The 22764-nt window shown below is 62.7% G+C and overlaps 1 protein-coding gene across 2 annotated transcripts; it reads right to left on the bottom strand.

The window, feature by feature from the left end:
* Positions 1–315: 315 nt before the first annotated feature.
* WNT9A (Wnt family member 9A) lies at positions 316–21920 on the bottom strand. 2 transcript variants are annotated; one of them, XM_045805166.2, is made up of 4 exons: positions 21702–21920; positions 6259–6515; positions 4768–5030; positions 316–3319 (listed from the first exon to the last, which is right to left on the bottom strand). In XM_045805166.2, exons 1-4 carry the CDS (start codon positions 21794–21796, stop codon positions 2837–2839), a joined length of 1098 nt encoding a protein of 365 aa, XP_045661122.1. In that variant the 5' UTR covers positions 21797–21920; the 3' UTR covers positions 316–2836. The 2 variants fall into 2 exon arrangements, with proteins under 2 accessions (XP_045661122.1, XP_045661123.1); XM_045805167.2 differs by having other exon boundaries at positions 4780–5030.
* Positions 21921–22764: the final 844 nt, after the last annotated feature.

Here is a 22764-nt window from a genome sequence, read left to right as displayed (position 1 = left end):
CCTCACACACTCCTCCCTCAGGCCCTCCTCCCTCACACACTCTCCCCTCACACATTCCTCCCTGAGATACTCCTTCCTCACACACTCCTCCCTCAGGCCCTCCTCCCTCAGGCCCTCTCAGGCCCTTCTCCCTCAGGCCCTCCTCCCTCACACACTCCTCTCTCAGGCCCTCCTCCCTCAGCCCATCCTCCCTCACACACTCCTCCCTCATGCACTCCTCCCTCAGGCCCTCCTCCCTCAACCCATCCTCCCTCACACACTCCTCCCTCAGGTCATCCAGAACCCCTCTGAAGGCAGCAGACTCAGAAGGGGCTATAATTTAAAATACATTTATTTAGTGTCCATTTTGTTTCTGTTCTGTTACACAAAGCTGTTAAATAAATACATTCTCCAAGTCACTCGAGTACACACCTACTCGCTATACAGATGAGGTAGAGAAATCGATAGGCTCGCACGAGACTCCGAGACTCTGCACAGAGGCGAGAGTTCTCATGTGTGAATGCCCCTCTCCTCCCGCCCTGCCCGGACCTGGCCGAACCAAGCCAGGAGTCCACGTCTGTGTGGCTGGCGGGGAACAGGTGGCCGGGACCTGCCTGGCCCTCCGCGTGGCTCCTCCCTGTGGCCTCCTCCCTTTGCCAGAGAGGCTGACCCCAGGGCCCTGTGCCCTGCCACAGAACACAGTTTCTTCTAGAGGCTCTCCCCCACACGGAAGAGAAGCAGGCTAGTGAGAGGCTCTGTCAGGAGGAGTTGCTTCTTCCCTTAGCAAGATATTCTGATATATATTTATATATAAACAAACCAGCCAGCAGACGTTTTCAGTCTGCCTTGTTTCAAAAAATACTTTCCTTTATATTTATGACATAAAGCTAAATGTGGTATCTGATTAAAAGAAGATCCTTCCTCCGACGCGCTGCCTTTGCAGACCCAGTAGTGACTGAGCTACAGTCTTGTCCTGGGGGTGTGGCTCGCTCCACCTGCTCTGGGCCCCGGCCCCCACCCTGTCAGTACGTAGTTATTCACGGGGGTGTTCTCAGAACCACAGAATAGACTTTACTATTTACACTATAAAAGAGGGACAAAGAGACCCACATCGATATAAATAGGTTTTCTTCTAAAAACACAGTCCCCAGGGTCCCTGGAGCCGACGGGACCCCAAGGAACCCCCTCACTCAGTAGTTCCCGTGTCTGCACTGCTACCCAGCACTGTGCCGCCCCAGAGCACAGCCACAGAGCCGAGCGGGACAGGCCCAGAGCCAGAGGACCTAGGAGACAAGGCTGCTGTTCACACCAATGTGGGAAGGACAGCCTCATGTGGAGGAAGGGCCCTGGGCAGAGGCCACGCCCCAGATGACCACTGACCATGCCAACGCAGCGCGAATACGCGCACACACCACAGACACACTGGGACACCTGCTCACCCACATGCATGCACGCACATCACACACGCTCATGCACACACAACCACACGTGCACACGTGTACACGTTTGCACACATACACAACACGCTCACACATGTGCATACAGCACACAGCACGTATGCACCCATGTACTCACAGGCACACTCATGCACACATGTGACACGTGCTCACACACATGCACACAACACACGCGTCGACATGCAAAAGTGCATTCGTGCACACATGCACACATGCACACACATGCACACACACTCAAACCAAACCAGGTCAGTGTAGCCCATCTGTTTTTCTTCCCTGCAAAGACGATAGCATGGCCAAGGAGAACAGCCTACCGTTTGTCAAATCCTAGCCCCAGATTTTCACCATCCACCTCCGTCCTCAGCTTTGCCTCCTCCCGCAGCAACACAAAGGAAGCTACGAAAGGACCCCTCCAAGGGGCTGGCCCTTCCCCTCTGCCATGCCCACCCCTGGGGGGAGGGCAGGTCACCCTCGGCCAGGCCACCCGTGGCCTCCAAACCTACACAGAAGGGCCTGGAGTGCAGGGCTGCCCAACCAAAGTCGCCCAGAGCCGGGTCCACCCACCTCCCAAGAAAGTCTCAGCGGGGGCAGTTGGCTTGGGCTACAGGGACCTGGCTTCCAGAAGCCCTGAGGGCAGTGGCCAGACATAACCTGCTTTACTACTTTAAAAACAACAACAGCAACATCCCTCTTGATTTAGTGGTTTCAAATGACAAAGCAGATCAGGCAAAGAGGTTAGGAGGGGACGTGGAGGGGAGGGGAGGAAAGGGGCCCTCCAGACTGGGCTCTACCGAGAGTAGGGGAAGCTGCAGCCTGAGGCAGGGCAGGGATGGACAAATAATAATTATATATTAGTTAAATAAAAATAATTTAAAAGTCACCGCTATCACTCCCGAGAGAAGTGCTCCATGTCAGAGGGGACGGCAGTGACCCCCACACAGCTGGGCGGCTGGGCTGTCTCTCTCCTAGTGGTTTGACTCTCTACGCCAGTGCTGGAGCAGGACAGCCCACAGGCGGCCGCACAGGGACCCTGTGTGGTCACAAAGGTGCGCCTGCTGCTCCTCCGACGGAGCCCAGAGCAGGGAGGGCCGCCGCTCCGCAGGAACTGGCCTCTTAGGGATGGACAGAGCTTGGAAAGCATTGTACAACGCTCTCAGGTCATGTGGGTGGGGACGAACAGAGGGGACACAGGGGCCAGACCAGGGCCACCTCCTGCCTCTGGGTCTTTGCAAGGGGGGACAAAGGGGCAGAGACAGCCAAGCCAGCCAATCCCCAGGCTCCCGCTACCATGTGCCAAGTGTGCCGGGGGCCCCAGCCCAGGGGCTCAGCCCCTGCAGGTGTAGACCCCTCGCGCTGCACGCACTGCCTCTACCCTGCAGCAGCTGGGCCGGACCAGGGGCTCAGCCCTTGCAGGTATAGACCTCCTCGCGCTGTGTGCACTGCCTGCACTCCACGTAGCAGCACCAGCGAACCTGGCACTGGCAGGGCCGAGTCACCACCCGACTCTGTGTGTTGTGGCCACGCCCACAGCAGATGCTCTCACAGTTCTTCTCCCGGTGGCACCTGCGGCCGGCAGTGCCTGGGGAGAAGCGGCTGGCCAGGCAGAAACTGGGCGAGTCATCCAGGTGCACAAGCTCTGGTGTGCGGGGCAGTGGGTCGCTGCCGCCTGTCCCTGCTGCCCGGCCCCGAGGCGGGGAGATGGCACCGGCCTCACCGGTGGCCTCGTTGGTGGTGCTGCCCACCTTGAGTGCCGTCTCATACTTGTGTTTCAGGCGCTTGCCCACCTCGTGGAAGGGAGCCAGCTGCCGCCAGCATGTCCGCACGGTACAGGAGCCCGACACACCGTGGCACTTGCACGTGGTCTCCACCCCAGCCTTGATTACCTGGGGGGGTGGAGGGGAGCTGGGCATGAGGGCCACGCTGTGAGGCCGGGAACAGCCCCTACAGATGACCCAACCCCACGTCTCCCCGAGACCCATGCCCAGCCTGGGGATCACCACTGGCCACCACCCAGGCTCCCCAGCTCATGCGCCTGTCCCTCTCTCCTCCAAGCCACAGGTGGCCCAGGACAGAAGTCCCACATCCAGTACCATGGCCTCCAGAGTAGAGGCCTCCTGTGGAGACAGTCCCTCCCTGCATCCGGGGCTGCCCTCTGCAGGCACTGAGCACACCCCCCTGTCGCCCCGCTGTCAACACCCCACCAGGGCCTCCCAGTCTGGTCTCAGCAGCCTGCTTCCTGGAGAAGTGAAGACAAGTGAGTTAGCTTGCCCACTTGGCAGGACTGGCCACTGGACCCTCCGGGTCGGCCCCAGAGGGGAGGAGCGGTACCCCCAACTACATACACACACACACACACACACACACACACACACACACACACACGGCCGCCCTGAGGGGCCTCCTGCCTGACCACCCACACCGGGGTCCCCGGCAGCAGAGAGGGGAGGCCCTCCCCATTGGCCCCATCCTGAGACAGGCCCTGAGCTCCCACGCTGCCCCCAGGGAGGGCCGGCTGGCTTGAGGGGGATTAGGAAATGTAGCTGCCCTCTAGCCAGGCAATAGAAGAGTCACATTTAATGACACTTTGCTGAGAAACCTGGACAAATTTAATTAAAGTGCTGCTTACCCAGGCCCCGCAGAGCTAATGGAGCACTTTCCATATTCTGACTTTTCATTAATAGCTTACAAAGGAGAGAACTCCAAAGAAAAGAAGTAGCCTCGCCTTGGGGATTTAATCTGCTCCTGGCCCTCCCCGGAGGGCAGAGGAAGGGACAAGGGCTCCGAAGAAAAAGGGGGAAAATTGATTCTTTAATAAGTGTGGGACTCAGAACTCTGGTTTCTCAATAAAGAGGGGCTCAGAGCAGGGTTGGCTCTAATTACCTCACTGCCTCCCAGGCTGGGGCTCCACATCCCGGGGGCTGCCTGGTGAGCACCCAGAGCCCCTGACCATCCCACCGCCCGGCAGAGCCTCAGGGGATGTTTGGTGGTCGGGTTGTATAGGGACCACGGGGCGGGTGTTCTGTCCACAGTGTGGGTGACGACCCCCATGCCTCCTCTGTTGGTGTGGGCGGGGGAGCTGAGGGGCTGCAGGGAGGGTGGAGGATGGCGGAGAGCCAGGCACCCCCAGACCCAGCCCACCTGCAGCCAGCAGCCCCCAGAAGGGCCCAGCCAAAGGGCTTCCACCCCCACCCCCATCCCACGGAAGACCATGGCGGCACCCGGTCATCCCTGTAAGACAAGGAGCCTGCCAGGCAGGAGGACTCGAGGACCTGGCTGGTACCAGAGCCCCACCCCCACTGACAGCCCTCCGCGCGCGCCCCGCCCCGCTTGCCTTCACACCCACGAGGTTGTTGTGGAAGTCCACGCGGGCTCGCAAGTCTTTGTTCGACCGCCGGCCCAGGAACTCCTTGACGAACTTGCTGCTGTACTTGAGGTTATCCCCGCAGCCACCCCACTGCCAGGCCTCGCGGTTCTCCAGGTCGGGGGCCTCGTCGCACGTGCAGCGCTCCATGCGGCCCGCGCTGCACGCCTTGGCCAGCGCGTGTGTCAGGCCGGCCGAGGAGATGGCATAGAGAAAGGCGGTCTCCTTGAAGCCTGGGGGAGCCGGGGGACGCACGGACCTTAGGGCCAGTGAGTAGACGGGAGCAACCCCCACTTCACCCAGGTGTGGCCAAACCACTGCAGTGCAGCTGGAGCCCTGAAAGGATGGATCCTTGCTGGCGTTCACCTCGGGTAGGGGCTATACCTGTCTGGGCCGCCATGCGCGGCTGCAGGGAGGAAGGCCTCCTGTGTGCCCCAGGCACATGATGTGGCGGGGTGGAGAGAATTCAAAGCGCACGGAGACTTAGGCTCTGCCCAGGGATCAGCGACTTGGTCCTTCTGAGTCTCCCACCCACCAGACCGGCTGCAGGGCCTTGGTGAGCCCCGCCCTGCTCCGGGCCTCCGGTCCCCAGTTTTTTGTTTTTTTTTTAAGATATTTTATTTATTTATTTGATAGAGACAGCCTGCGAGAGAGGGAACACAAGCAGGGGGAATGGGAGCGTAAAAAGCAGGCTCCCACCAGAGGACTCTGGGATCACGCCCTGAGCCGAAGGCAGACGCTTAACGACTGAGCCACCCAGGTGCCCCATGGTCCCCAGTTTTTAAATGAGGCTGTTGAGAAACTCAGATCAGAATCCCAAGGAGACATGAAAAAGAAGGCTCCCTCTTCAGGGCACCAGCTGGACCTCTGCCCCTCATGCCCAGCCCCTGGGCCTCGGTCACCACCATGTGGCAAGAGCCACCAGAGCGGCCTTGGGCCATGTCAAAGCTGCCAAAACTGCCCCAACGCGCCTCGTGCGGCCAGCAACTGTTCCCCGAGGTGGGGCTTGGCAGGAGGCGGGGTGGGAAGAGGGCAGGGTAGGAGTTAGGGGCGGGCCAGAAGGAAGGGGCGGGGCAGGCGGAGAGTGGGGCAGGAGGAGGCCGGAGGAGGAGGGGCGGGGGAGGGGCGGGGTCGGGAGGGAGGGAGGCGCAGGGTGGGAGCCGGAGGCAGGCGGCAGCAGCGCCTGAAGAAGGGTGGAGCTGGGTGGAGGAGCCCGACAGGAAGGGCAGGGCATGAGGAGGACGACCCTGCAGGTGGATGGGGTTAGAAGAAGGGATGGGTCAGGATGGAAGGGCGGGTCAAGTGGAGAAGGAGCCACGAGGGAGCGAGGGAGCGGGGCAGGCGGAAAGTCAAGCCCCGCATGCCCCCACCCCACCCCCCCGAGATACCCTGGGACCCAGCCAGGGGCACACAGCCGGCCGGCCTGGAGGTCCTGACCGGGCGCTCCTCTCGCGCGCTCACCTCGCTTGAGCAGGCTGGCCCGGTAACGGCCCTCCAAAGTGCAGTTCCAGCGCTCGAACCGGAACTGGTACTGGCACTCCAGAGCGCTCATGCTGACCGCCTCCACCAGCGTCTCGGCCACGCCTGGGTCCCGGCGGCACATGCGTCTCTGCTTGCGCTCCAGCTTCAGCCGGTCACAGGCCTTGTAGTGTGCCTGGGCGGCGGCCTCCGGCTCCAGGGTCAGCGGGAGGATGGTCAGGGGCTCGCTGCCCGTAAGGCTGGGTACAGAGAGGCTAGGGTGAGGGCCGCCCCAGAGGCAAGCGCCACCACACACACACACACACACACACACACACACACACACACACACACACGGAGGACAGCCCAGCACAGAGTGTGCACCAAGGGCGCAGACGGTTTGGGGCAGGGAGCGGTGCAGGAGCCCAGGCCAAAAGGGGACCACATCCGACATACCCACCTGCTCCTCTCCCTGCTTACCCAGATGGAAGCCCCAGGACCCCCACCCTCTGCGGACCCCAGCTGGGGTGGCCCAGCCGCACCATGGCCCAGAAGCCTCTTGGAGAGGATCCCGGCTCCTTGCTCTCCTGCAGCCTGTTCTGATGGCCTTGCAGGTCCCAGTGGGGTCTCCCAGAGCTCCTGGGCCACTGACCACCTCCCAGCGGAACGCAGGCGGGCTCCTGGTTCTCATGAAGCCCCACCTCTGTCACCTGAGCCAGTACCTGCTCTCAGGCTCCTCCAAGCCCCATTTCGTGGGCTCCATCCAGGGACCGACTGTTCCTGACCTCCCGTCTGCTCTCTGCTCTTTCCCACAGGTCTCAGTGTCCCCACACAGGTGACACCACATCTGGGCTCCAGGCACACCCATGCCCAGCCTCGGCCAGATCCTTAGCCTCAGGCGGGAGAGGTGTCCAGCTAGAGACCGGTGGGACTCAGATCCTCCCACATGAGCATCACAGGAAACAAGCCTCCCCACCCCGGGCAGCCAACCCAGAGGAGCCAGGGGTGCCAAGCATCCCCAGACACTTAACCCCACACATTGCCCCATCCCTCCTCCTGCTGTCCCTCCAAAGCCCCCTCAAGGGCATGGTGGCCATGGCGTGGGCTCCTGGCAGCTTTCTACAGGGCGAGAGATTCAGGCAGGGGTTCCTTGAACCCCACCCTCTACCAGACCCCAGCAACAACACAGCAGGCCAGGCTCCCTGGGCACCACCTGGGCTCCCGGCTTTCGAAGCTTCTCCCTTCTGGGCTGGGCCTGGGGTGCAGAGGGGAGCAGGCAGGCAGGCAGGAGAGAGGCATTCCTGCACACACGCCGAGGAGGGTGAAGCCTTGAAGGCAGACCTGAGGCCAGTGATGGACACCGAGGGGAAAGAAGCAAGGCCTCCCACCCTTTTCACACTCGGATGCAGTGTGTACCCTGAGAAGACCCACCCCAGGCTTTGGCCCTACTCCAAGCCAGCCCGGGCCAGTGAGCTCTGAGGAGTTGAGCTGAGAGCTGCAGGGGAGAGGGGCTCCAACTGGCCCTGAAGACAAGGGTACTGCAGAACCCACGGCGGGTTCCCACGCGCCGGAGTCCTACAGACACTGCAGAGCACGTGCCTGGGGACACTCTGAGCCGGGAGGGACAGCTGCTGCACTGTGACCGGCATGGGTATGGGCTGAAGGAGAAGCCCCAAAGGTCCCCACCCACAGACAGGCCCCATGTGGGCAGCAAGGCCTTTGGGGAGAAGGTACCTGTGAGCTTGGAGCTAGAACACTGTGCTGGAAAGTGACCTGCACCCCCAGTTCCCATGCCAGGGTTCTGGCTTCACGCCCAAGGCTACAGGGATGCGGCCGGGGTTGATGCTGGGCAGCATTGTATGCTTTCATCCTCATGCCAGAGCTCAGACAGCCCCAAGCACAAGGACAGCTGGTGAGCCGGGCCAGGGGCAGGCAGGGGCCCAGGACCCGCGCCGGAGGCTGCAAGAGCTGCTCTCCCCACACAAAGGCAGCTCACACGGTGGAGACTCGTCCCCAGACAGGAATGTGAACAGCTGTGCCCGGAACTGCGTGCCCCCGCGTATCAGCAGAGCTGTAGCCTACAACCTGCACGTCCCCCAGACTGGATTCTCCGAGATCAGCTGAGCTCCAGGCTGGTGCCAACACATTCCTGCATCCAGAAGGACCAAGTACAGCAAGGCCACCCAGGAGTACCTGGGACTGTGCTGGTGAGGACAGTGCTGGGTGTGGACACGGCGGGGGGTCGGCGGTGAGCAACCCCGCCCCCCAGCTCACCTAGAGCTGCTGGGGTGCCTGGGTCCACACGCCGCCCACGGGAGCTGAGAGCAGGGCTCCACACACACACGCCCACGGTCAGCCTGCGTCCACACTGAGGCCGGCCTCTGCCCCAGGCCCCCTTAAGTACTAGGGTATGCTCACTCAAGCAGGCGTGCACGAGCAGGCTTTCCCTACGGATCGATAATAAAAGGAAGGGGCTGCAAGTGCGCACGGGGTACACGCACACGGCTCAGGGGAGGGGAACACGCCTGTAAAAACTTGTGAGAGTCTCCGCCCCTCTCAGAAACACGAAATCCAGCCGTCCTGGTGTTAGTTTTCACTCCTCAGATGAGCACAAAACAGGGTTGTCTTGGACACAGGAAAGAGATACTCCTCCATGGCTGCTATTCTGGACCAAACATCTCTAAAGCTACCCACCAACACTCTTCCCACAATTACAGGCCGCAGACGTACAAACTCACATCGCTCACACAGAGCCCGACGCCCGGTGACCCGAGATCCCCGGAAGCGTGAGGCCCGGGCCTGGCCGAACACACGGGTCCATCATTCCAGCTGTGCCAAGGAGCCTGCAGACATGGGTCAGCCCAAAACAGAGGAGGCCTGGGGCAGAAGCAGCACCCTCCTGTCCCTGTGGCCTGTGAGCTTGTCACACGTGCGTGGGACAACGGGTGGCCTATTCACAACAGCAGCGCTCCACATACAGCCGCTCGGCCCTGCACGCCAGCCTGCAGCGGCCCACATCTGGGGCCTGCACCTTCCAGCCCAGAGAATGCCTCAGGCCAGCCGCCCATCCCACACCAGCGCACCTGCCACCAGGCTCAATGCAGCTGCTGCCCCCCCCCCACCAGGCGTCTGGCCCAGGGCAGGCGGGTGGACAGGCGCGTGGGCAGCACGCGGAGGAGTTGAGCCTGGGCAGGCTGCCCACAGGGAGCAACCCCTCAGCGGGCAGGCAGCAGGAGCCACCCCGTCCCCGCCCCCACCCGGCTGCCCTTGGCCAGTGCTTGGCCAGGAAGACATCTCGAGGTCTAAGAGGCAGCCCAGAGCTTTGTGACGGGTATTTTCAAAAGACAGAGTGATGCACGGGGAAGCAGGCAGCAGGGCTGGGGAACACAGCCCTCACTCAAGGAACAGCCTCGCACTGGGAGCTCCTGAGTCCCTTCCTGCCAAGGTCAGAGGGGACAGCACTTCAATCCCCATGGTGACCATGTGGGCACAAGCCTTCGCCAGACAGCGTGGGGGCTCTCCTCAGTGTCTCCCCATAAACTGAAGCTCTTTCCTGTGCAACTTTCTTCTGTATGTGCCTCTTCTATCCCATTTTGGAAACCTGCCTCTACTGTCACATCATGAACACCTTCTCCTAAACGCTGGGACGCTCGCGCTCCATCCACTGGTGCCACGTCGACATGCCAGGCTGGGCAGGGCCAGCGTCCCTCCCACAGGGCCCTGAGGGCCCCATCTCCACGCTGCCCTGCGATGTCACCGCAGCCTCACGGCAGCTCATCCTGGGCTCTGCCCTGGGCCGGTGGTCAGTGGCCTGGTGTGTTGCTGGGGCCCGTCCTGTGGGCACGTGCTGGCTGTGCGTTTCCACGGGAGGTCTGAGAACCCGCCCAAGGCTCTCACACCGGCCGCAGGCTTGCTGGCGAGCCAGAGTGAGTCTCTGCCGGGAAGTCCCTCCTGCCACCCTCGGGGGTTTCGGGGAGATTCCCCACCTGAGGTCTGCCCCATGCTGGTGAGTCCCAGATTCCAGGAGTGATGACGTGCCACCCACAGAAGTGCAACTGACTGGATGTCAGCTGGCCTTGGGCGCACTCGCCGTGCTCCGCGATTCACCTCCGATGGATTTCAGTGCGGTCTGCCCGGTCTGCCGGGACACAAGGCTGCTCTCTTCCTCCTGCTATCCCAGGCGATCCTGCTTGCCTTCCTGACACAGCAAGCGCTTTGAGCACCATGGTGCAGAGCCTGCCAGCTGCCCTCAGGGCCCAGCGCCCCCACCCTGGCTCCGAAGCTGCCCACTGGCACAGAGCCATCCGGTGAGCTTGCGGGCAGGTAGGCCCCGAGTGCGAGAGAACCGTGGGCAGCACTGCCGGGAAGCAGGGACCCTCCTCCCGGCTCACCCCCTCCACATGCCCAGACGCACGTCTCTGCCGCCCGACCCGGCCTGTGAGTGATGCAGACACCCTGCAGGCCTGCGGAGCGCCAGAGGCCAGAGCCGGGGAACGTGCCCTGCAGCCAGAGCCCGATTGTTATAGGACGGACACATTCCCATCCGCCTGAGGCTCTGTGAGGACAGCAGGCATCGGGAGGGTTCAGACGAGGGTGGCAGTGGGCATCCCTGTCTGACTCCTGGGCTTGAAGGGGAAGCTCTGGCCGTTCCACCAAGAGGCACAAGGTTCGCAGGCTGTCTGCTGGGCACCCCACAGCCGTTCCCCTCTGTTTTTCGTTTGCTATGAGCTTTTCAAAACTCACCAACAGACGTAGACGTGGAAGGTCAGAGATGTGGTCCCTGCCTCTGCTGGCACAGGATTCTTCCACTTTAATCTGCTAAGACAAGGAGCTGCACTCCCTGGTTCTCCTGAGGCGAGGCGCCGCGTGCCCCAGCAGGAGGGGCTTGGCCTCTCTCTGGGCCGCTAGCTGTAACCCCAGGATGCCGCGTCTAGGCCTTTCACATCTGCGTTTGCAATTTTCTCTTCCGTGCTCGTCCTGCTGGGTGTCGGTGCCTTCAAGAGAATTCATTTTTTAAATTTCCTGGAAGATGGGTCAGATTAGAATCACATCTTCTTAACTGTGTGGCAGAACTTGCCATGAAGCCACGCAGTCTGACCTTTTCTGGATGAAAAGATCTCCCTTCTGATCCAACTACTTTTCTTTTTTTTTTTCTTTTTCCTTCTCTCTTCCAAACAACTTTACTGAGATAAAATTCACATGCCGTAAAATCACCCATTTAAGGTCTACAATTCAGGGTTTTGCAGTATATTCTCAGACATGTGCAAACACGGCCACAGTCGATTTTATGGAATTTCAGGGTCTCAAACAGAAACGCACCCCTGTGGCCCCCAGCGCCCCCCAGTCCCCCAGCCCCTGGCCACCACGAATCCACTTTGTCTCTGTGGGTGTGCCTGTCCTGGACATTCGCACGAAGGGAACCACACGGCACGTGGCCTTTGGTGCGGGCACTCTCGCCCCAAGAGCACCTGTGCTGCTCTGCGCGGGGGCTTCTCTGCCTTGCATTTACACACGACCCCAGCGCCCGGACACACTGGGTGCTGGTCAGCTAGTGCTCGAGCCCTGCCCTGGGGGCGTGCACATGCCTCTGTGCACACAGGTCTGCAGTGCCCACAGGCACTCGCCACGGACCAGAAGCACCCGGGCGGGGGCCGTCGGGTTGTTCTCTGCACCGGCCACACCATTTGCGTACCCAGTGACCTGTTCCTCCGCTTACCACACACTCTCATCATTTCTCCGTCTTGGTCTGTTTCTGTTACTCTTCTGGTTTTCTGCATTTCCTCAGAATCTGCGGCCTTGTCGGCACCGAAGTGTCCACATCCCTTGCTTCTGCCTGCAGAACCCGCAGTGATTTCCTGGTAGCGGGACCGCTCTGAGCCCCTCCACCACAGCCGGCCGGTCAGGTCATCCCACACACGGATCCCTTCCTCTCTAATGCATAGGTGTTGTTTCGTTTCTTCCTTCTGCTTTCTCCAGGTTTAGCTTACTGTTCTTTTCCTCAAATCTGTGACCAACGCTTGCCGAACGCTTCCAGGCTTCTCTCCACTTCTCAAATATGCATTTCAGCTCCTACCGCACCTGTGTCAGAATCAGATCACCGTGCAGAGCCTGAGTCACAGCCTGGGTCACTGTGCAGACCCTGGGTCACAGCTCAGGTTACCATGCAGAGACTGGGTCACAGCTTGGAGACTGTGTTCAGCCACAGTCACAGCTCAGGTCACCGTGCAGACCCTGGGTCACAGCCCGGGTCACCGTGCAGAGCCTGGGTCACAGCTCAGGTCACCATGCAGAGCCTGAGTCACAGCCTGGGTCACTGTGCAGAGCCTGGATCATGGTGCATCTTTCTCTGTCTCTTCTCTGGTTTTGCTCTCTCCCTTACGGTCCACTGAGTTGGTGTGTTCTCTCTCCATCCTCTTGCATTCTCTACGCTGACATCTTGTCTGTGTGTCTCCCAGAGCCAGTGATCAGACCAAAGACCCTGCTACAAGCACGATGTGCTCAGCCTTACAGCTGGGGCACGTCCTCCACTGTCTGTCGGCCCCGCCCGCTGTTTCTGGCCCTCTGGTCCTGCCTCGTTGCAGGTTATTTCTTGGGATCCCATCTCTGCCCGGCAGTCCCCAGTACCGTCATGGCTGCCTCACAGGGACACGTGTCTGTAGCTCACCTATGTGAGGACACAACCCTGCGGACTCCCCGAATTGCATGCCATTGTGCATTTTAGTCCCACTGTTAGGACCTGACAAGAAGCTGGTCAGCACCCAGTTACCCGCTCCTGGACAGTGTCCCTCAGAGCGGCTTGCAGCTTGTACCTGTCGGGTAGCCGTCCCCGGCACGTTCCCGGCCGGCCACTCTGCAGCCTGTGGCCAGGCTGACTCGCCTTGAAAGGTCATGTGCGCTTGTTTTCCCAGACTCCACTCTTACGGTTCTTTGTTTGGGGCATTTTGTGGTTCTAGGTCCGTATGTTCTCGTATGATTTCTGTGGTTTCTGCTTGGACTCCTCAGGGCCTCCCCAATCCTATAGGTAATGCTGAGAATTTCAGAAAATCTCGGCCGTTCTCTTCAGATGGGACCCCTGTCCGCCATTCCCTGAGTCCAGCCTCTGGCCTCCATGGAGGCATGGGGTCTCCACCACGGGCCACCCTTGGGATAACTTCTTCCGCCCCATCTTCCAACTTCCCTAATTCTCTTCAGCTACTTCTATGTGCTGAGGCCCACAGAAGCATCTCCACGCACGCCCGCCAGCTACCCCTGACCTGTGCTGGTCACTGAGTGCAAGAGGCAGAAGACAAAAGTCCCCAAATTTACACCCTCTGGAAGCCTGAAATGCACCCTGTTTGGCATAAGGACCATTGTGCATGTAGTTAAGGTAAGGAGCTTGAGGCACGGCCACCCTGGACCAGTTCTGTGCTGCGGAGGGCCCATCCTCCTGACCGGCCTGCAACGGCTGGGAGGAGACCCCACCCCAGTTCCACCGGGAGTGAAAAGAACCCAGGACAGGCACGGCCAAGTGGAGGCGCCTGTCTCCCTCCACGGGCCAGGCCTGAGACTGTCACACTTGGTGGCCTGGGGAGGGGGCCACCCCTCTGAGCACCTAGCATGTCAGACATGCTCCCAAACCTGCCCCCAAGGGCAGCTAGGTGGTTGGACGGGGGCTGCTGCCAAGGGGCCGGGGATGTCCTTGTCCTCAGGCAGGAGCCTGGGAGCCATGGGGACCCGGACGGCCTGGTCCCCAGAGCTCTTGCTCCTTCCCGCTCTGCAGTGGGGGCAGATTCCAACAGCCCTTCCTCCTGCCAACAGGCCTGGCCACCCCAAGGGCCACCCTGCCCACAAACCCAGCTCCCTGGGCTGGGCGGAGGGAGAAGAGGCTGGAGTTCCAGAAGCCACAGCGCCCTGCCAAGGAAACCTCAGCCCCACCAGACGGCATTTAATTTCTGTGTGAATCAAATTCAAAACAAATTCCAATGCTGAGAAACTGGTTCTGAGATTAACCCTCCATCCTCCCAAGGCCTGCTGCCTAACTGAGTCCTGTCCGGGTCTCCCTGCCAAGCACACAGGACGTGGGGACGCAGACACCACCGGAGCCTGGGCGCTCCCTGAAGGCTCCACTGTCATCTGCTGTCCAGACGTGCCAAGGAGGAGGCAGGGGCCATGGGCCACGGGCCACAGTGAGCAGGGTGGGAGGGTGGCCCCACGCTGATGATGGGCTGAGCACCCCTGCGTCTACGACAGCTGTCCCCTCCGTCAGCTGTGAGAGCTGCAGGGCCCCGACATTCCAGGGCACCCCCTCCCGGCTCCCTCACGGATGGGCTGTGTCCATGCAGACATAGTAAGCCTGCACAGTAGACGCTTCAGGGAGCTCTTGGCTCAGGCTGGGCCAGCCTGGGGGTCAGCCGGCGGACACAGGACTCAGCCACGCCTGGCAAACTCCACCGCACAAGTCCTGGTGTCCGTGAGCCCAACCCCAGGGCAAGCAAACTCCTGGGACTCCAGGCCCTGAAGGCTGCTGGCCAACCGGCCTCTTTCAGGAGCAGGGGTGGCAGGCCGTGGGCACCCAGGTGGGCTGAATAGGACCCCAGATTCATGGACAGCCGAGAGGAGAGGACGGGAAGCTGTGGCTCCTGGAGGAAGGGGAGCAGCCGGGCTGCCTCTGTGCCCCCACCAGCATGGCCCCAGGGCTCACAGGCAGCGCGAGTCCCAGTGAGCTGTCACAAGGAGGAACAGGCAGGACGTGGGGCCGGTGGGCGCTGGGGAAGCCGCCAGGAGTGTCACCTCCATGACCACCCCCGGATAGATGGGGACACTGGGACAGACACCGGGACAGCCCCGATGGACGTCCCGCCCCGCAGGGGCCTGCGGCAGCTGCTGTGACTCCCTCTGTCCGGGAGGGAGCCGGCTCTGACGTGCTCTGGTCTGGGAGCCCCTGGCAGCCTCTCGTCCTGGGCCAGACCACTTCCCTGGCCGCGTCTACCTCAGGTATCGCTAAGAAAAACAAACGCAGCTTGAGGCTTGCCTTTTTCCATTCCCTCGTCCGGCTGCCGGTCTCGAGGAGCAGGGCCTGCCAGCTGGGCGGCCGGGTTTCCTCCTGCGGCCAGAGGCTCCAGGCCAGCCAGGAACCGCACTGGGAGGGGCAGGGGAGGACGGCGGGCCGGGCCCACGGGTCACGGAGCCGGGCGACCGTCACGCCACCCAGGTCGGCGCTGCCCTCCTGTGGAGGCCCCTGCACGGCCCACAGGCCCCCACCTCCTCTGTGTACACCAGGGGGTGCTCCAAGCCCTCCATCCATACCCCTGCCCTGGGGGCTCCAGAGGGGCCCTCTGCCCCCCAGCACAGGGCCCACAAAGCCCCCGTCTGACAGGCCGAGTCTGGGGTCCGCAGCACCTCGGCCCACTGTCCGCACACCGGGGAAGTCAGGGCCAGCGGTGGGCAGGGAGCTGGCCAGCCTGGGGAAGGAGCCCCTCGGACCCTGCACTGGGCTCCTGAGTGCAGAGTGAGGGAGCAGAGGACCAATGGGATCCCCCATGCACCTCGGACCTCCCAGCCCAGGGCAGCTTGGAGGGAGCTCTGGGCTCGCGGGAGGGAGGCTGCAGGTAGGCTGAGGCTGGCTTCCTGGAGGAGGTGACAGCCGAGGTCGACCCTGGAGCAGGGGGAGGCCGACAGTCCTGTTCCACAGCCTCCAGAGGCACGCTTGCAAGCAGGAGCCTGGCCTCGCCCACTCCCCACACAACTGTGCCTCCCCAGAAACCCCTGTCGGCCCGCCGAGCCAGAGCGTGCCCTGCAGGGGCACCCGCACTGCCCACCAGGACAATACACAAAGGGAGCCCGTGCCCCTCCAGGATTAAGGGGGCTGGGTGCTGGCCCTGCTGACAGGTGTCATTTTTCTGCAGCCAGGAAAACCAACCCAGGCCCCTTATCAGCTCATCGCGCCTCCCGAGTCCAGGTCCCACAGCCCCTGGCGAGGAATCGTGTGCGTGCATTCTTTTCCAGAAGAAAATCTCCCCACACACTTCTCCTATTGTCCTCAACAGGGGCGGGCCCCCTGGGGCAGGCAGTGGGCGGCACTCTGGACCAGGGCCACCCTGGGAGCCCGGGCAGGGTCCCACCAGTGCCCTCGGCTCTGGAGTTGGGCCCTGGCCACAGTGGCGAGGACGGGGGCGAGATTAGGCCAGCTGTCCCCCCGTCCAGACGGCCGCCGGCTGTGGTAGGACATCTGCTCCCACAGCTGAGGGGGGCCAGGTGGCCGTGGCTTCCTCCTCACCTCAGGCTCCCCATGAGGCCTCGGGAGGCCCCCAGCCCAGAGGCCTGGTCTGGGCTGAGCGTCAGCACCTGCCTCTCCTGGCCTCTGTGCTGGGGAGGTGGTGGGGGGATTCAGAGCCCGCAGAGCAGACTGGCCGGGAGGAGAGGAAGGAAGGACAGACTGTGGACAGCAGAGATCCAGGGACGCATCCCCATCCTTGCCCACCTGCCTCCCCATGCCTGCCCCAGCTCCAGGGGTCCAGGCCCCTCCATGCTCTCCCTCCCTGGAACTCCCTCCCCACCTCACATTCCCCGCTTGCTCACTGCTCTGTGGTCTCACCCACAGGGCCACTCTCCCTGCTGGCCACTCGGCTACCCCAGATGCTGCAGAGAAGGCCCCTCACCTGGACCGTCCCTCTCCCTCAGGTCCCACTGCAGGCCCACGCTCTCCGGAGCCTCTGGAGCTCTCCATGGCCTCCCCACCAAATGCTGGGCCTGAGGCCTCGCAGGGCTGCTCCCAGCACGTCTGTCTCAAGGTGGGTCTCTGTGGACAGCATCAGCCCAGACTGCCGCTTACTCAGCTCACGGCTCCACCACCCCAGGTCCCCCACCAGGGGATCACCAGAGATACCTCCCCATCTGCCAGCCCCTCCCCAGCCCCAGAGAGGCTGACTTCCCCCACTGGTGGGCCTGAGCCCCCAGCCCACCATAGGCGTACCATGCCAGGGCTCCCTCCTCCTGCCCTGGAGCCCTTCCCTCTTCTACCTCCTCCAGGGACCAGCTGGGCCCCCCCTCCTCTTGGCAGCCAGCAGACACATGGCCACACAGGACCCCAGGCTCACACGGAGGGCACCCCCACACCCTGTCACTGACCCCACATGCACAGCCACCCCCACCATGACAGCAGTGTCCGAGGGCAGGGCCAGGGAATCCTCCTGTGCAAGTCCCCAGAACCCCTGACCAGGCCCCGAGACCAGGCCCCAGCAAACAGACCTGCACCACACAGTCATGCTGGGGGCCAAGCAGGAGCACGGCCCACTGTGAAGGCCCCCGCAAGTAGCCTCTGCATGCATGAGTGAGAGACCGCCTGCTGGCTCACAGTTCAGCTTGTCCTCTGTCCAAGAAGAGGTCCACATATATAAAGAGCTCTTACAAATCAACAAGAAAGACCCACAACCCAGCCAAGAGCTTGCGGGCAAAGAAACTGAGTAGAGATTTGTCCAAAGAAGACATACAGATGATCAAGAGGCCCACGGAAGAGGCCCAACCTCACTAGTCCTCAGGGAAGTGCAAATCAAACCATGATGAGATGCCACCCCACACCGCCTAGGATGGCTAGAATAAAAAGCAAAACAAAACCAAAAACCAGAAACAACTGGAACTGGCAACTATGTGGAGAAGCTGGCCCACTTCTGCATGGCTGGTGGGAGCGTAAAATGGCACAGCCAACCTGGTGCACACGCTCCTCAAAAATAGAAACACGGTTACCGCAGGATCCAGAAACTCCACCTCTAGGGGTGACCGAGCAGAACTGCAAACACAGGAAAACTTGTACACCAATGCTCACCGCAGCGTGACGAGAGCCACTCGTGGAACCCACCCAGGTGTCTGTCAACAGATGCACGGAAGGAAAGGACGATCCTGTGTCCACACAAGCAAATATCAATTGGTCACAGAGGGAGTGATGCACAGATTCATGCTACGACGTGGATGAGTCTTGAAAACCTTGTGTGTGCGGAAATGAGCCAGACGCAAAGGCCACATGCAGTGTGATTCCACTTATGTAAAATGTCCAGAACAGGCAAATCCACAGAGACAGAAAGTGGATCAGTGGTTGCCAGAGGCCGGGGGTGGGGAGACAGGATATGAGGTTTCTGGGGTGATGGAACACTCTGGAATTAGATAGTGGTGCTGGCCACACCGCCTTGTAGATGTACCACAAACCCCTGAGCTGCACGCTCTAACAGGGTGAGTTTATGGGATAGCGGTTCTATTTCAATCACAGAAGGAACGTGGGCCCTACATGGCCCCATTCCCAGTGGCCCAGAGCACCTTAGCTGCCTTTCAGATGGGCTCTGAGTGCCCCCAGGCACTGGCGTCTGGACTGGCTGGGGAGCCCTCGGGTACCACGCCCGCGGCAGCCTCCCCCAGACAGACCTCCGGACAGACCTGCTTCCCCAAGCCAGCCTGCGAAGATTTCCCACAGAATGTGGGGTGCTGGGACCAACCCCAAGAAAGGGCCTCAGGGCCCATGACAGTGTCTCCTAGTTCTCTGAAGACGACCCACGTTGGAAGCCTGAGGCCTCCGCTCCCGTGGCAGCCCCTGGAGGCAAGTCTAGTGGCCGCCCTGGGGGCCTCTGCTGGGGCTGGCTTGGCCCAAGTGGGATCTCTAAGAAAGAGGCATTGTGGTACCCACTCTGCTGGACCCGGCCCCTGGCTCCATGCTTGGGGGGCAGCAGGTCGCCTCACCCTGGGTTTAGGGGCAACCCTTCCTGAACAGATTTTCAGCATACACAGAACACCCCTCAGCTCCATCTTCTCCCCTCGAACAACAGACGCAGGGTCAGGCTCAGGCAAAGCTTTTAGCCCACCCAGGTCCACGGGGCATGGGGAGGTAGGTGTCTGGGTCTGTTTCCCAAACTCACCAGGAGACCTCAGGCCAGCCCCTTTCTGCTGGGAGCCAGGCACCCCCTCCTTCCAGGAGGGCATCAGGCCAAGCTATCTAGGCCCCTGGAGAACCAGATGGAAATGCCACCTGCTAACCACACCGCCAAGAAGCCGGGCCAGGCCATGGAAGAAGAGGGAAGAGCCCCTTCCCCGTGGTCAGCCAGCAGCCTGGAGGGTCTTGCCTAGTGGCCAGAGGCTGAGAGGGCAACAGGAGCAGGGCGGGTTGGGTTGCAGCCTCGGGGAGGGGGCAGGGAGGGCTCCCGCCGCCCACGTGACACCCCCCCCCCCCATCCCAGGCCAGCGTCTCTGGGTTTCTGGGCTGTAACTGGAGCTGCTCTGCCTGCCTGCGAGCCTCCGTGCCAGGCAGAGCTCTCGGAGAGGGGGAAGGGAGAAGGAGGGCCTGAATCCCAGCTCCTTCCTCCTGCTCCTTCTGCGCTCCACCTTGGGAGGGAAGCCCCCGGGCCCAGCCCTGCCCCGCCCACCGTGGGCCATCTCCTGTCACTTTGCTGAGCCAGGAGAAAGGGCCCCCGACCAGAAGGGCTGGACCTCCACACACAGACCAGTTCAGAGCACATCTTGCCCCCTCCTCTCCTTCTGGGTCTGGCTCCACTTTGGGAATCACCTCCCAAGGAGCTTGCCGGGTAAGGACCCCTCCAGCACCGGGTCCCTACCCTCCTCTGCCTGTCCATCTGGCACCAGGTCTGCCCCCACTCCAGGACCTCTGTCCATCACGTAGAACCCAGTTCTCCTGCCTGGTGCCAGGGGTGGCAGGGACCCCAGCAGAGCCAGCTGTCCCTGGGGCAGCACGTCTGCCTCCTATGCTTCCCACGGGACAGAGTTTGGGGCCAAAGTGCTGGGCAAGAGAGCTGGCCAGAGGGGTCACAGGCGCACCAAGCCCTCCCTGCGTTCCACCCACATGCCCACTGGCTAAATGGCAGAGCTCAGCAACTTCCCCAGAGATGCAAAGTCCCGATGTTGCTGGGGGAGGGGGGGTTGGGAGCCAGGACCCAGGACCCCCACCTCCCTTCTGTGGGCTGGCAGCAGGGAGACTCGCAGAGCAGACAAAGCCCAGGGTGTGTCTGAAGCCTGGTGAGCAGACCCGACGCTGGGCCGGCAGAGCGGGAAGGCACAGCTGGCTGACAGGCTGCCGTGACTCACCGTGGACCTGCGGCCAGACGGCCATCCTCTGACCCTCCCTCTGCCCGCCAGGGCGAGGCGAAGGCTGCACAGATGGCGAACAGGGGCGTGCCAGCCTCCGCACAGCCCAGGCCCCAGGCAGGGCCGGGCCCATAGCCGGAGCCAGGAGAGGTCTGCCGGGTGGGGTCTCCAGGGTAAGGAGACACGGAGCTGACCCTGGAAGACGACCCAGGAGAAAGGAACAGAAGGAGAAAGGGGGGAAAGAAAAACACAAAGGGAAAGTTTCCCATGAAAATATTTTATTTTCTTTGAGAACAGGATACACCTGCAGGGCTCCTCGCCCAGTGGCCTCTCCCCGCCCTGGTGGTGGCACATTTCTGGACCAACGGGGCCCTCTGCCGGCCAGCCGCCGCGCGACGGTGCCCGGGCCCGGGAACAGGTGACGGGCAGAGGGCGGCGGCCAGGAGCAGCCACGGGGCGCCCAGGGCAGGGGCCAGGGCACGAGGGTGGGCCGCGGCTCCAGGGGCGGTGCCTGGGCGGCAGAAGCCGAGGCTGAGGGGCCCAGAGGGCTGCTCGCGCCGTGCCACCCCGGACCTCAGGGTGCCCATCTGCGTGGCACATCGAGGGAGGGTCCCCAAAGGTCTCTGGTCTGGACATCCCAGATTTGGGAGACAGGGACGAGGAAGGGCAGGAAAGAACGGCGGAGAGCGACGCGCCGAAACCACGCAAACTGCTACTAAGGAGAAGCGCGCGGGGCAGCGACCAGTGCGTGAGACAGCGTGGGGGGGGGGCGCCTTCGCGGGCCCGAGCCGGGCCCTGCGCAGCGGACCGGGTCCCACAGAAGCGCTCTCACGGGCCGGGACTCGAGCGGGCGTATGAAGCAAAGCACAAGAAAAATAAATTCCTCCAGCTTGGAGGGTTTTTTTTTTTTCCTTTGGGGCTCAGTGCAAGGAACATCTGGATTTTGTACGTATTTTTTTGTTGTTGTTAAATTAACTTCTCGAGGAGAGAAAGGAGGGGGAAGCTGCAAGGGGGGTGGGTGGGTAGGGGCCAGGGGAGGCTCCAGCCGTTCTGCCAGAACTCGGCGGCCTAACAGAGCGCCAGAACCAGGCTAGGTCCCCGAGCTCCAGGGAGCCCCACGCACGGGCGCGTCGGAGAGACGACGACTCCGGGATCACGGAGGACCACGGCCCCGTGCCAGCCCGTCGGGTATGCCAGCCCCTCTCCCCACGCAGCGCCGCGAGGACACTGACCCGCGGACGGAGCGACGCGCACGCCGCAAACAGCGCCCGGCAACCCGTTGGCCCGCGCCAGCCGGCTCGGGCCCGCGCACCTGGGCCGCCCGCCCCGCGTCCCGTCCCCGCGCCGCCCGCCCGCCCGCCTGCCCGCCGGGCCGCCGAGGCACCTACCCGAAGTAGGCGGCCGAGGGGCGCAGCGCGGCGAGCAGCAGCGTCAGCGCGAAGGCCGCGGCCAGCCAGCGCGCCAGCAGGGGCCCATCCAGCATCTTGCCGCGCCTCGGCGGCTGACCATCGCGCTCCCGGCCCCGCGCAGGGCGCCCCGCGGCCGCCGCCCTCTTATAGCGCCCGGAGCGCCGGGCCGGGGGCGGGGCGCCGGCCAGCTGGGCCCGGCCCGCCCGCGCCCAAGGAGGGGTCACGCCGGCGCCGGGGGCGGGCCGAAACCCGAGCCGAGCGCACCGCCCCGCCGCGCCGCCGCCCGGCCCCTCGGGTGTCGGGGCGCGCCCCGCGCGTGGAGGCGGGGCGCGTGGGGGGCGGGGGAAGTGGGGAGCAGGTGGGGGGGCCAGGGGCATGGCTGGGGCGGAGCGTTGGCTCTGAGCCGAGGAGGCCGTGGTGGGAGGGACGCGGGGCGGCCACGGGGGCGGGGATGGAGGCGGGCTGGGGGCGCGCGGAGGGCTGGGGCGGGACCGGGGCGGAGCGTTGGCTCTGAGCTGCCGGCCGGATTGGGGGGACCAAGGGCGGTCGCGGGGGCGGGGTCAGAGGCGCGTGGGGCCCGGGGGCGGGGTAGGGGCGGAGCTCGAGGCCGGGACGCGCGGAGGTGGGCCCTGGAGCACCCAGGGTCAGCCCTGAGCCGAAGCGCGCGCGCCCGCTTCCCTGGGAGTTAGCATGGTAAGGGAGACCGGGCAACAGGTGATGCCCGAGCTCTTTCCGGAGCCAGATCGCTCGGGAAGCGGGGCCGGAGGGACGCTGCTCCCTGGGAATGAGGCGACCTGGCCGGCGGAGGGCAAAGTCTGAGTCGCTTAACCTTTTGGGACCTCTGTCTTCCCATCCTTATTAAATCGAGGGAGGTGAGCTAGAGGCTGAGGTCACTGCCGGCGCCGAGGCTCGGACGACCCCCGTTCTCAGGGTCTCTGTACAGTGGGGGCTGGGGGAAGGGGCCCGGGGCGGGGGCAAAGGGGCGTGGCGCGGCCAGAGGCAGGAAGAGCAGCAGGGCACGCGGAGGAGAGAAGGCACGGAG

This window comes from Ursus americanus, chromosome 5 (assembly GCF_024610735.1).
Source record: "Ursus americanus isolate L20-20 chromosome 5, mUrsAme1.1.p, whole genome shotgun sequence".
Taxonomy (NCBI): Eukaryota; Metazoa; Chordata; class Mammalia; order Carnivora; family Ursidae; genus Ursus; species Ursus americanus.
This window is presented reverse-complemented; position numbering and strand designations above follow the sequence as displayed.